The following is a 12,835-nucleotide window of genomic DNA, read 5'->3' as shown; positions in this document are numbered from 1 at the left end:
CAACTCGGATCCCCACTTTCCCCTCCCACCAGCAGTGCGGCAGAAGAGGACCCGCCCCCCTTCATTCCCTCCCCCATACTAGGCCTTGTTACTCTTTCTTCTTTGCGGCTAATCCCATTTTCATCTAGTTGTGTTTCCCTTCCTCCAGTTACCAAAACAGGACAGCATCCTCCCCTGGGGCTACTAGCCACTTGTACTTTTTTTTAATTGACTCTTCCTTCCCTAGACTCCTGGGACAGCAGCTTCTCCCTCGACTTCCACTTCTCCCTGCTACGAATATCTACCATTTCCTCTGAAATGTAGTCCTAGACCTGAAATGAATAAGCCACCAGAAAAGGAAACCTGGAATGAGAGTGTATCTTTTACTTTCTTCATACTTTTTTGGTTAGTTTCGCCTTGGCTTTTCCCTTGTTCACAGCCTGCATTCTATTTTTGAGGGGAAAAACTACAAAAATAAAAAGTATTTCCACAGGAGAAAAATAAGAGTGGAGGCAGGAGATCAATGCTGGGTGATGGCCTCTAATAGTCCCACATTTCTCAATTGCTGGAAAGTGTTACCCGCTTTACTCAGAGGAATTTTAATGTCTTCTGGGGCCTATCACATAACACAGCTGAATGAACATAACACAACTTCAGTGAACTAATCAGCCTGCCTGAGAATATGCAAATCTTCTTACTAAGCAATAGGCTTTGAAGGTCACAAGTTAACCAAGAGGAAGGCTTGGGTTCTCCAGAGCCAGGAACAGAAAAGATTGAGGAGAAATCAAGCCTGTTAGATAAAAGGCACACACACTGATATGTGAGTAATATTCAAAGAACATTATGAAATATACTGGGATGCAAATACAGAACAACATCTGCAGATGAAGTAGTATTATTACAGGAACACAAAGAGCAAGGCAAACTTAACTGAACTTGGCATCTAGCAATTAGTGTGAAGCCATTGCACTGATTAGCTTGATAAGCACAAGAATTCTCTTGCAATTTTAACTTTCAAAGACAGAAAAGGGAATAAAGTAGTTACATTCTCTCATTGTTTAAGTTAACCAGGTTTGGTTTCAGTTACTAGCTGCCCAACAAGGCTAACTTAATATGCAGTACAAAAACAACGCAACACATAGTGTAATGCAACTTTCCTAAACATGAGCTCTTTTCTGAGAAATTCCCTAGTAGTTTAGATACAAGTTTGGTATCTGAATAGAAGTTTCCAAATCCACGGGAAACATGGGAGTAAATCTAGAGTACAAAGAGTTTAGGAAAATTTATATCACTGTAGCTTCTAGAAAACAGAATTGAGATGCGATTTTGAATCTAGTAAACTGAGCCAAATCAACTGTACTGCTTTGTATTTAGAGAAAGATCAAGTGCAACAAAGAGACTTATTCATGCACAAAATGGGCTTCAGAGGAAAATGTTAATAGTTCCCATTAAGCACTGTCTAGAAGAGAGGAAGTTCTGGCTAAGGTAAAGGGGACATTTCATTCTTGGCAAAACCATCTCCATGGTGTCTAAGAATACTTCAAACTTCCTAAGCTAAAACTCACTTCTTAAGATGAATGAATGCCCTTACTCTGATTCTTAGGTTCATCAAGCAATCTTCTGAAGCTGAATTCCCAAGCTGGAGCTTGTCTGCAGGAGAGTATGGACAGGTGAGACAGGCAAAAAACTCTTGTACTTCTCATGAAACCCCTGCCTCTGACTCCTTCAGCAAATGCACCACCACAACCAGCAACACTTGTACTTCTCAAGGTAAATTATTCACGTGTTAATCCTATTGAAACATAACTTTCATTGTAGCCTACTTAACAGGAGGAGAAGACAGAGACTGGTGAGTGTGACATTCAGATTTCAGTTTACATGTGTATCTTTGAATGAGAATCTATCAGAAGTATCCGCTCTCTGTTTACAGACAAAAGCTGGGGTAGATGGTGCAACACTCAATACAACACCCTGAACTACATATGCAACCCTGTCAGGGAAGGCATGTGGCTTTGGTTCCAAGGGAAACATTATGCATTGTCATTTCATATTGTATCTTTCTTACATTTTTGGTTGTGAGCCTAGCCTTTAACAGCTGAGCCATCTCTCCAGCCCCATATTGTATCTTCCCAATGATCAGGTAATATAGAAATTATGTCAGGCAATGGGTAGTAGACAGGTTCCTAGCATCTCAGAGACAGATAAACAAAGGCTCCCTATGCAAAATAATTAAAGGATGATATACACTAGGACTAGAAATGTGGATTAAGTGTTCAATAACACTCATTGCTCTTGCAGAGGAACCAAGTTCAGTTCCTAGCACCCCCATCATGGGGATGGCTCACAATTGCCTATAACTTCAGTTCCAGAGATCTGACTCCTTACCTTCAGTGCATGTGGTGCCATACAAACAAACAGGAGCACACACACATCACATAAATAAAAAGTGAAAAATTTCAAAGTAATTCATCATTTTAAACAAGTTACACTTCATACTAAAGAAAGGGAGTGAGAGCATTTCACATTTAACATACTCTGGATTTCCCTAGCAAAAAGATGGGCACTGTGACCAAAACACACCAACCAGAAGTTCTCCTGATAAAATTTTAATCTTGAGCAAAAAGATAAAAACCTGATACCAGGTAAACTTAGGTGAAACAATCATCTATCAGTTCCTCCTACCTACATCCCTGATCTTGCTCCTTAGTGTTAACCAGACTTAGATAAGCTGCATACAATGAGAGAGCCTTAACTAAGCTACAATACCACATCAGGTAACACAGTATCCAAAGGGCTATATGTTTTGCAATGCCAACCTTCTCTTTTGTCTCCATCCATAGTCCACAATGTTTCCAATTGATAATCCTTTTTTATTTTCAGATACTTTATAAGTCATGTGTTATGTGTGGCCACCAAAAGGTTTTCATGGGAAGTGACTTTACAAGCTTTTGTTACTTGTTTTCAAGGCTCTGAAAACATTAAACAGACTTGCCTGGGTACTTAAGCATTTTCACTTTTAAGATGGTGTATCAGATGTCTAATATGTCCTTTAAAAAGCATATAATGGAGAACAAAGAGGTTTTAACTCCTAGCCCTTGTGCTTGTTGTTAAGAGCTACGAATTAATGTGAAAAGATGTAAACTAATTGAGAAGGTTCATGCTCCTGGGATTTAAGAAGTTTTAGACAGGGAGTGGATTCAAACTAGAAGGTCCTGGTAAACTGAAAGGTTGGTGGTTTCTTCTGTGTTTTGTGCTGAAATGACTGGATGATATAACAAAGAGGAGTTTTTGTAGCAATGAAGAGAAGTAGGCATGAAGCTTTTGACCATGAAACTTGACAAAATGTGAAAATGAGTTCACGTTGCAGAACCCATCACCTGCCTTTACTAAGCTCTGCATATTTCTTAGTTCTTCCTCATGTTTAAGTTTCTCATGTGTAAGTTCACGGTAGCCAAACACTAAAAGTACAGTTTAATCTGAGCATTTTGTTCCTAAATTCTCAGAGACAGGATTCGCTTAGCTAAGAAAATCATAGGAAGACAGCATAGGAAGAAGAGCACAGTAACAAAACAAATGAAGCAGAAGAAAATGGGGCCTGATACTGGTGAGTCTAGTTGTTAGGAAGACCAAAGAGCGATGATATGTTTGTTCCCAAGTTCTTATATTTGTCAACAAGGCATCATGGATTCCCTGGCTCACCTTCCACAAGGGCCTGCTCCACACAGGGCCCTTCACAGAGAAGGCCTCTGGCAGGCGAGTCAAATTTCAATATGCTATGAAAGAAGCAGGCTGGGGGTCTATATTTAGAGTATGACTCCCAGCAGTGAACAGGTGGCGCCTGGAGACTCACTCTTACATATTTTGTCCCTGAGTTCTGAGGGGTTTGTGAGGGTAGTGCAGTAAAGTTATTAAGGGAAGGCAGGGAATGAAATGGCTTCTTTCTCCTGGACAACTTGGGATATTGTATTTTGGTCTTCTACCTATGAGAGGGAAAAGAAATTGATGTCAGCAGTGTTTTAACAATCTACAGTCATCCACAGAACCTCATCCTCATTGTCACTGAAAATGAAGTCTTCATGCTGAAGACTCATCGTTGATATGGTAATACAGTGCATGAATGGCAAACCTGAGGAGGTCTCACTAGTCTTATGGTGATATGAAATCTCCGCCTGTCAAGTATAACTGCCATCAATGGGATAGCAGAGAGTTCCCTAATTTTAGGGCTGTTCATGGTTTTTGCATCATAAAACTACAGTACAGAATTTAAATACCTTTGAATGAAAAGCAGGTAGTCTGTGATGTTAATAATTTGTAAAGTTTATCTGAAATCTAACTTGGTGTCTGCATAATATATATCTGTTGGGTGAGACTGGGAGTCATTGTTGAAGCTTGTACAAGATCTCAGTCAACTGACTCCTGTGAGTTCACTCAAGATAAAAAAAAGGGGGGGGGGAGGCAAATAAATGGCTCACACATCTGAAATGGTAAAAACTTCAACATTGACCTCACCACGAATCCATTTACATTCCATTGATCCCATTGAAGGCATGCTGGGTTTGTTTGTAAGGATATGTTTTAAAACTGTAAGATGCTATTTTAAACCTGATATTTAGAAGAAAATATTTTCGATGTTGTACTAATTAACTTTGGCAAATCAATGAGATCTCGCTATTAACTGGAAAATTTTCATTTCTTTTTTGCATACAATTTAAAAGATTGGGATTTGTTCATCTATTCAAGTGGAAATAGCTTCATTTTGTCTTATGATTACAAAATACAGGAGAAATGAAATAAAGCTTAAATGGATCAAAAGTGTTAATACAATTTCCACTCACATCTGGGATTCCTTTTCTGCCCCCTCTCCCCAACTGCGATACAGAGACTGAAAATAGGGAGGGATAGAAATTAAAGAAAGGCATGAAGGAGTTTGAAAACCAACGAAAGGATCAGACAGTTCTTCCGAGAAGAAAGTGTGAATGCGCAGTAATTCGAGAAAGTCAAACTCAAGCACGACAAATGGTAACTTCTGTTTGCTGGTATTGTCATAGCGAAAAAGACTAACAGGGCCTCAAGTATTGGGGGAGGCACGGAGCCTACTGGCGCCTGCCGCACTGCTTGTGGGAGTGGAAATTGGGGGCTAGAGCTCACTGGTGACGTGGCTGTCACGTGACCGAGAGCCGCCTAGAGCCGAAGTCCTGTTAGTCGCCTTCAACTGGGTACCAACCCCCTATTACTCTGCAGGCGCGTGAAGGAGAAGGAAACTCGCTGGGACCTTACAGGTCGGTGGAAGCTGCTTGGAAGATGATGGGGGTGGGAGATGCCAAAGAGCATCGCGTGTTAAGTTCCGCAGATAGGGGCTATGTCCCTTTCTCACTACTTTTAAAATACCTATACCCGACCCGCATCCTACCCTCTCGGTTCTTTTAATAGGGAGAAGTGGCGGGCTTCAGGTTGGGGCGAGAGAGGTGAACAGCGTTTGCACAAAATCCAAGCAAAGAAAGGATCCACAATCCGGTCACCGTGTCCTGGGTGCTTGCTGGTCAGTCCACCAAGAATTCCACCCCCACCCCCCTCCGCGGTCCCCTGTCCGTTTGCAGGTCTTTAGGTCTCAGCTCAAGCCTTGGCTAGAGAGGGAGAAAACCGCTTTGACTGGAACCTTGCTGCAGGTTTGAAGGTGGGATTCATCCCTAACCTAAGGAGGGGGTGGAAGAAGAGGGGGGCTGGGATCATTGCGGAGCAGGTCCCAGTCGCCCTCTCCTGGCCCCTTCTCTCTCCACACCCCCTCCCATTTCGGTGCAGGGAAAGGGGTGTGGCGGCCTTTGCTGGGGAAATGGCGGACGGGGAGGGGGCGGGGAGGGCCTCGTTAGCAAAGTCGGGACAGTGTGATAAATTATTTTTACTCAAAAATCCCAAATTCAGAAAAGCACCTATCGGTGTAATTAGATCTATCCAACTACACTTTCAGTTCTCCTTTGCTGGCTACATCGCTTTTCAATTGTCCTTTTGCCAGGCTCCGTCCATCTACCACCCTGGAGGGAATACAGGAGAAGACACAAGAAGAAAAAGAATTCACTTGATATTTGAGAGGTTGGTTAGAAAACATACTATGATTTTTGGGTGGGGAAGAGGAGGAGACAAAGTAGGTAGGATTAAAGGAGACTGCATGAGGATTAGCTGTCCCTGTCACCTGCCTACCTATCATATCACAGCCACGTCTCCCATCTATCCCTGAGAATCCTGGAAGCATAAAAGTAGATCCTGAGGGTAGGTATGGGAATACAGAGAAGAACAATGAAATCATGACTTAACAAACCAACTTTCTCAACAAGAATTCGAACTCCTATCTGTCAGGGAAGATACGAACCCAGTAACAGTTCAGAGTCCTAATGCTATTTCTTTCACCTTCAGAGTCATCATAAGAATCATAGAAGCCTAGGAGAGGGTGAAAAATACTGGCCTACACCATTATTCACACAATCGCAGAGAGTTCTCTTCAATCAGGTGAAGAAAAGCCCTCTCCTGTCTGGCCAAAGCGCTTACTGCCATAAAAGTATGGGTCGGGTCCGGGAAATGGGTTGGATGGCAGCAGGCCTGATGATTGGGGCTGGTGCCTGCTACTGTATGTACAAACTGACCATGGGAAGAGAGTCAAGTAACGAACTAGAGGAAGAGGAGGAAAATGAATGGGATGATGAGCAGGATCTGGAGGAAGAGGAGGCAGACTTTTGGTTTGATTTCACATCAATGGCTCGGCCCTGGAGTGGGGACCAGGATTGGGATGAACCTGGAGCCCCAGGTGGGACTGAAGACAGACATTCAGGTGGTGGAAAGGCAAACAGAGCACACCCAATAAAACAGAGACCTTTCCCTTATGAACATAAAAATACATGGGGTGCTCAGAGCTTTAAAACCTTCAATTGTGCTCTTGGCCTGACCCAGTATGCTTCCATTGAAGGGAAAAAAATGTTCACCGAGCCCACAAATGCTGGCTTTTCCCTCAGCCACAATGTCAGTAGGCTGTTGGCCAGCCTTTCAGTGGTTGGAAACAGGATCCCCACACCCCAGCCCACTGTGAGGGAGAAGGTTTTGTGTGTCCCTGAAAACCCAAACACCAGTATTGGAAATCAGGGCCCAATTAAGATGTACATCGATGAAGTGTGTCGAGAGGCAGCGTTTCATTGCTGCAAGTCATTTCTGCAGCAGGCCGGATTAAGTCTGCTAATGAGCATGACAGTTATTAATAACATGCTTGCCAAGTCGGTTGCAGACCTGCAGCTTTCTTTGATATCTGAGGGAAGTGGATGTGCAAAAGTTCAGGGACTGGAACCGCTGCTGGGATTGTCTGAAAAGCCGGTGCTGGTAGGCAAAGCGCTGGCTGCCCAAACGCTATTCTCATTCATGTTCCTGTATATCAGGAGTGGGAGCAGAGAGATGCTTATGGAAGCCCTCTCTCATAAGTGGCGGTCTCGAGCAGAAGGAGACTGAATCCACCCAGAGCCCAGGCAGTCTACTGAGGACAAAGAGGCTGCAGTGGGTGCAAGCAAGGATGCAGCTTTAGCCAGGCAGCAGCTCCTCCTTGGCCAAAAGTTCCAGCCGCTAAATGGGGGGCCACAGTCTTCTTGGCCAGGCAGGGCACCCCAGAGCTCTGGGCAACTTCTGGGTTTGTAGTCTGCAGGTCAAGTGCATTCTAAATGGTTCCCTTGCAGCAAAGGGTAAAGGGATCACTCACCATTGGCTGCTAGATGCAGATAAGGAACATCAAGCCACAGCATCACCAATGCTGTGTTGCCAGTGGTGATGTCCCTGTCTCAGCAGGACCACTTAGCAGAAATTACACCCATATGGGAGTTGTGCCCAACTTGCATGTGCTGCCTCTCTTTAGGTTCAAGTGTTTCTCTTTCCAATTCTACACTCTCTCATGGACAGCTAACATGTTAGTCAAATTCAGGAAAATGCACTCCCCTGCTGTCCACTGTACTGACTGACCCTCTTCCACCCAAGCCCCCACCTGTGTGTGTCATCAATAAACTTGTGTGCTTTGATTTGATTGGCAGGCAATGAAAAGGGGGCAGAGCTTCGCCTTTGAGTTTGTTCGAGGTCTGAACAAATGGAGACAAAATGCCACACAGAGTCCAGCTGTCTGGGCCCCTGCTCCCTGACAGGTGCACTCACCAGACTCACAGGAGGCAGGGGCAGAAAGGGACTGCTGTACTCAGGATAGATAAGCTTCAAGAGAGGGGCTGAGGGGGAGGGGTGAGGGCGGGGGTAGATTAAGTGTGCGTGCCTGCGCGCGCGCATGTGTGTGTGTGGGTGTGTGTGTGATTGTGTAGACAAGGAGAAGAGACAGCAAGCAGGCACCTGGGGACCCTGAGTACTGGACACCCTAAAGCAACATTGGGCTTCTTGATCGGCCTGCTTGGGCTGAAGGCCCCAGCCCATGGCATTTGTCTGTGCACCTCTCAGAGTCTGGGTCTCCCACCTGTGCCCATCTGGTGGAGGATTCTCCCAGGAGGGATTTCCACTTGACTGGCCCCTACTAGGTTCACATCTATGTGCCCCCTTGAGATGCTGTCAAAACCACTTGCCGGCATACCCCCTTCCTTCCTCAGGAAGGGACACAAGCCCTGCATCCTGGCAAAGTGAGAGGGTTGGCAGCTGTCCCACTTTTGGGGAACCTCCCTCCTTATCTAGCCCTTCCTAGAGGTGGAGCATCCAGGAACTCCCCACAAGGATAGTGAGGAAGATGCTGTCAGTGCTGTTCATGACTGGCCTGCAGAGAGCCATGTTGTGCTTGAGATCCACATACCTCTGCAAGGAAGAGGAGCCCCTGTGCACTGAGCCATGCGTCCAGGCCTGCCAAAATCATTCTCTCTCTCTCTCTCTCTCTCTCTCTCTCTCTCTCTCTCTCTCTCTCTCTCTCTCTCCCACTCCCTCTCCCTCCCTCCCTCTCTCCCCATCTCCCTCTCCCTCTCTCTTTCTCTCCTCTCCTCCCTCCCTCTCTTTCCCTCCTTCTCTCTCTCTCTCTCTCTCTCTCTCTCTCACACACACACACACAAACACACAGACACACACAAACATCCTGCCCCTTCCTTGAATTGTCCCAACTCCCCTTAGCTCCTGCTTCAGCAAGGCTACCTTCTCTGCATGGTTGCCATCTATGAGGCAGCAGAACCTTCCCAAAGCCATGGCAAAGCAGAAGATACACACACATGCTTCCCTTGTGAGGCCGTGCTGTTGCTGGTGCAGGACAGGTGTCATGATGTGGCTGATGTTCCTGGGGTGCTGTTCTGGGTCACTGTGCCCTGTGCACCTGTGCTCTGTGTGCCTAGTGCCCTGCCTTTGGCCTGCTCTTCTCTGTGCATCTCTCCATAACTGTCATTCCCTCATCTGCCTCCATACAGCTTTGGAGTTCCAAGTCTCCTGTCTATCTATACCCTGTTCCCGGCAGCATTCCATGGTGGCCAGTAAGCTGGGGTGTCTGCCAGGCCCCTGGACCAACTCTTGGAAGTTGTCCAACCAGGAATGGATACTGACCATCTCCAAGGTCCCAGGAAACTGGATGAGGACAGTGGCCAGTGATTATTGCCATACCACAAACCATCACACTTTGTGCCTCGGGCTGTCTTGGCTGCCTGAGGGACCCTGCCTTGTTTCCCAACAGCTGCTGGGGCAGTCCTCCTCGGCAGGGGACCCTCTTGCAACCCCACCCTACCATCACCCACAGCCTCTTTTTGCCTAGTGGTCCATGTTTTGGCTGGGTGATTGCATCGAAGGTGGGCTTTGTGCACACACTTGCATCCTCTTGTCCTGGTCCAGTCTGCCTACTACTAGCCCTTTTTAACCTCAGCACAGAGAGAGGCTCCTGTCCTTACTGAAGCTTCTGGCCCAAATTAGCATGTGCCTCCCTACTCCTCTGCACAACACAGAACTCCTAGTTCTGGATGTTGCCATGGTCCAGCATCTCTCAGGCACTTGATGCTTGAACACTGCTGCTGCCTCCTAACTCGGGGAGGGCCTAAGAGGCTTCTAGCACACCTCCTGGGCAGCTGTGCCCAGGAAAGCCAGCTGGCACCAAAGCTGCTCCACTACATACAAGGTCCTGGACCAGGTCGCCCCCTCCTGTTCGATTGCTGGTAGTGCCCTCCTGAAAACATTGAGTGTAAAAGCAGAGCTTTCTTCTCTGCCCCCTCATCCCTTGGCTTGTCCTGGTGTGCAGCCTAAAGTGGGAGGCCAGCCTAAGGTGTGGGGGGGCTCCTGACTCGGGGGACATAGGAAGGGAGTTGTGAAACAAGACCCGGGGCTCCCATCCTGCTGGTCGCAGAAAACACAGGATCTAAATAGCTCTGGATCACAAAATGTTCCTGTCTGCTGCTGGACTTTCCCATGCTGTCCTTGCCACCCCCGGTCTACAGAGCTTGTACCCTGGCTGGCCTGAGCTCTGTGTCCTCTGTCATGTGAGCTTGCTGCAGACTGCCTTCCAGTTCCTGAAAGAGGCCTGGATTTGCTGCTGCTTCTCATGAGTACCTTCGTGTGTGGTGCTCTAGGACACTGTTTCTTCTCCCTCATTCTAGAGCCCTCCCTGCGACCTGTTGTTCCTGGCGACTGTGTGCTATGAGGTCCCTGTACTCCATTCCCTGGAATCTGAGGTAGGATTTAAGACATACAGTTGCAACAGGGATAATGTATTTGAGGGTTTATCTTTCTTGTAATCTTTAATAAAAATAACTTCCCTGCTAGAAGCAAAAGACCAGTGCCATTAATTACATATTGTTTAATGTTGACATGTTATTTAATGTGTTCTCTAATGCTATGTTACTTTGGCACATGTCTGCTTTCTCTACTATTACTAGATGGTAACAGGAAGAGAAAATTGGAGATGACAAAATATTTCAACTTATCTATTCTCAAAGTGGAAAGAAGGCATAATAAAGGTTCATTTGGTTCAGTTATTCTGAGAGTGTTCTTTCCCCAGAAGCCCCAAACTGCCACTAAAGACCCGTACTAACACATCGGCCTTGCTCTCAACTTGAGTTCTCCTATACTGGACTTAGTAGTTTTCAGTTTATATCTCTGGCCATTGAAAAACTTACCATGATGCGCTTCAATTTCAGCAACATGTATGGATATATCTCATGCACACATTTGCTAAGGTTTGCATTTGTGAAGTGATTTGAGGCAGGAGACATGAAGTTAGCTGTTTTTCCTTTTGTCCACTCTGTCCTGCCCATAAAGTTACTCTCTGATAGAAATTTCCTTTAAGTGACAAATTCTTAATATCTATGACTTGTAGAAAATGAAGAAAAATATCATTGCTATGGAATAAGGGAGGGTCAAGGACAGTTCCAGATATAGCTGGTTTTATAAATTGGGAAAACTCCCAGTTGATGGCTTGTGGATTTTAAAAATGACGTTTGAGAACTCAAAAGTTCTGCCTGATGTACAAGCAATGTCTTGCTTCAGCTTATATAAGAATGTTTGTCTATTGGCTTAAGCTTGATGATAAATAATAAGAACAAACAGGGTTACAGAGGGCCAAGTTGTCAATCAGGATGTTGCTCTTATGTTTATTTGAGTCCTAAGGAAGAAAATGTATATGGAATGAACTAACTACAAAACATGATCAGGCATTGCACATAACCTGTTATGAACCAGTCTTGGCAATAACTGATCGAGCAGTTCCTGTCAATGCATTTTAAATTCAAAGGTGATTTTTGTTGCCTGCATCAGGGCCATAGCCTCTGTTTTGGCAGCCCTAAAAATCTAGGCTTGCCTACCTATCATAAATAAACCAATTAAAAGACCCAAATTAATAATGAAAAGCAGGAACAGAAATGAGCACTTTGGGAAGAGTGACAAAGTGACCTACAGGACATGATGGTAAAGTTTAAATAGAAGGCAAATGATGTGCACAGTTCAGCATTCCTTATCAAAGTATGGTTCCAACTATCATTAAAGTACCATTGTCCAGGTTCCACTCTCTCTTGTAAGGTGATCTGACACATTGTGTGCATTGTGTAAAACCCCTTTCCTCCCTCTCTGGCTGGCACCAGGCTTCATTCAGCCAGCCTTTTCCTTCTCCCAGCTTGAGATTGCTGAGGAAGTCTAGTGTAGTTCTCTGGGGTCCCTTGTTTCAATGGTCCAGATCACCAAAGTGAGGGACCCTTTAGAAAATCTTCATTTTCTCTAAGCATACCAATTACAATCCATCCTAATGGCTGAAAGCTACCCAAATAATGTGTTGCACATAAAAATCTCCCATTTCCTTTCTCTCAGCAATACTCAATTCTTTCCCACAAGAGGCAATATTATTGTGCAATGCCTTGTGTTTTATTCCAAAGACACAGTATGTGTACATACACATTCTAGACACACATAAACAAATATATACACTTACGAATGTGTGAACAACCTTGCCATTTCCTCATCCCACTACACAAATGTCTTGATTTTTAATATCTGAATGATATTTTTTGCATTAATACATCTTAATTATTTAGTGACTCAATTATTTGTGGATGTTTGTGAGACAAGGTTTATCTGTGTAGCTCTGGCTTTACTGGAACTCACTCTGTAAATCAAGCTGTCCTCAAAACATCCACCTGCCTCTGCATCCCAGGTGCTGGGATTAAAGGTGTGTGCCACCACCGCCCAGCTTATCTGTGAGAATTTAAGGATTTTCTTCCCTACATTGCTCCCTATTACAAATACTGCTTTAATACTTTTCATCCATTCATTTAGTTAATTAAATTCTATTTCTTGGGCTGGTGAATTAGCTCAGCAGTTAAGAGCACTTGCCTCTCTTGCATTCCCAGTACTCATGTGTTGACTCAACCATCTGTAACTCCAGTTGTAGAGG

At 44.9% G+C, this 12,835-nt stretch overlaps 1 protein-coding gene across 3 annotated transcripts; it reads left to right on the top strand.

The window, feature by feature from the left end:
- Nucleotides 1-5,094: 5,094 nt before the first annotated feature.
- On the top strand, nt 5,095-7,710 carry LOC127218295 (protein ARMCX6). Of its 3 annotated transcripts, none has more exons than XM_051179337.1 (4): nt 5,095-5,258; nt 5,577-5,653; nt 5,990-6,066; nt 6,388-7,710. In XM_051179337.1, the coding sequence occupies exon 4, from the start codon at nt 6,532-6,534 to the stop codon at nt 7,462-7,464; it is 933 nt and encodes a 310-aa protein (XP_051035294.1). In that variant the 5' UTR covers nt 5,095-5,258; nt 5,577-5,653; nt 5,990-6,066; nt 6,388-6,531; the 3' UTR covers nt 7,465-7,710. The 3 variants fall into 3 exon arrangements, with proteins under 3 accessions (XP_051035294.1, XP_051035295.1, XP_051035293.1); XM_051179338.1 differs by lacking the exon at nt 5,577-5,653 and adding an exon at nt 5,410-5,518; XM_051179336.1 differs by having other exon boundaries at nt 5,103-5,258; nt 5,410-5,653.
- The last annotated feature ends 5,125 nt before the right edge of the window (nt 7,711-12,835 follow it).

The sequence above is a fragment of the Phodopus roborovskii genome, unplaced genomic scaffold (assembly GCF_943737965.1).
Source record: "Phodopus roborovskii unplaced genomic scaffold, PHOROB, whole genome shotgun sequence".
Lineage (NCBI taxonomy): Eukaryota > Metazoa > Chordata > Mammalia > Rodentia > Cricetidae > Phodopus > Phodopus roborovskii.
Note: the sequence above shows the minus strand (reverse complement) of the source record. Positions and strands in the feature narration are given on the sequence as shown.

Coding starts and splice junctions, on each gene's coding strand:
- LOC127218295 (XM_051179337.1), top strand. CDS start 6,532: ATGGGTCGGGTCCGGGAAATGGGTTGGATGGCAGCAGGCCTGATGATT.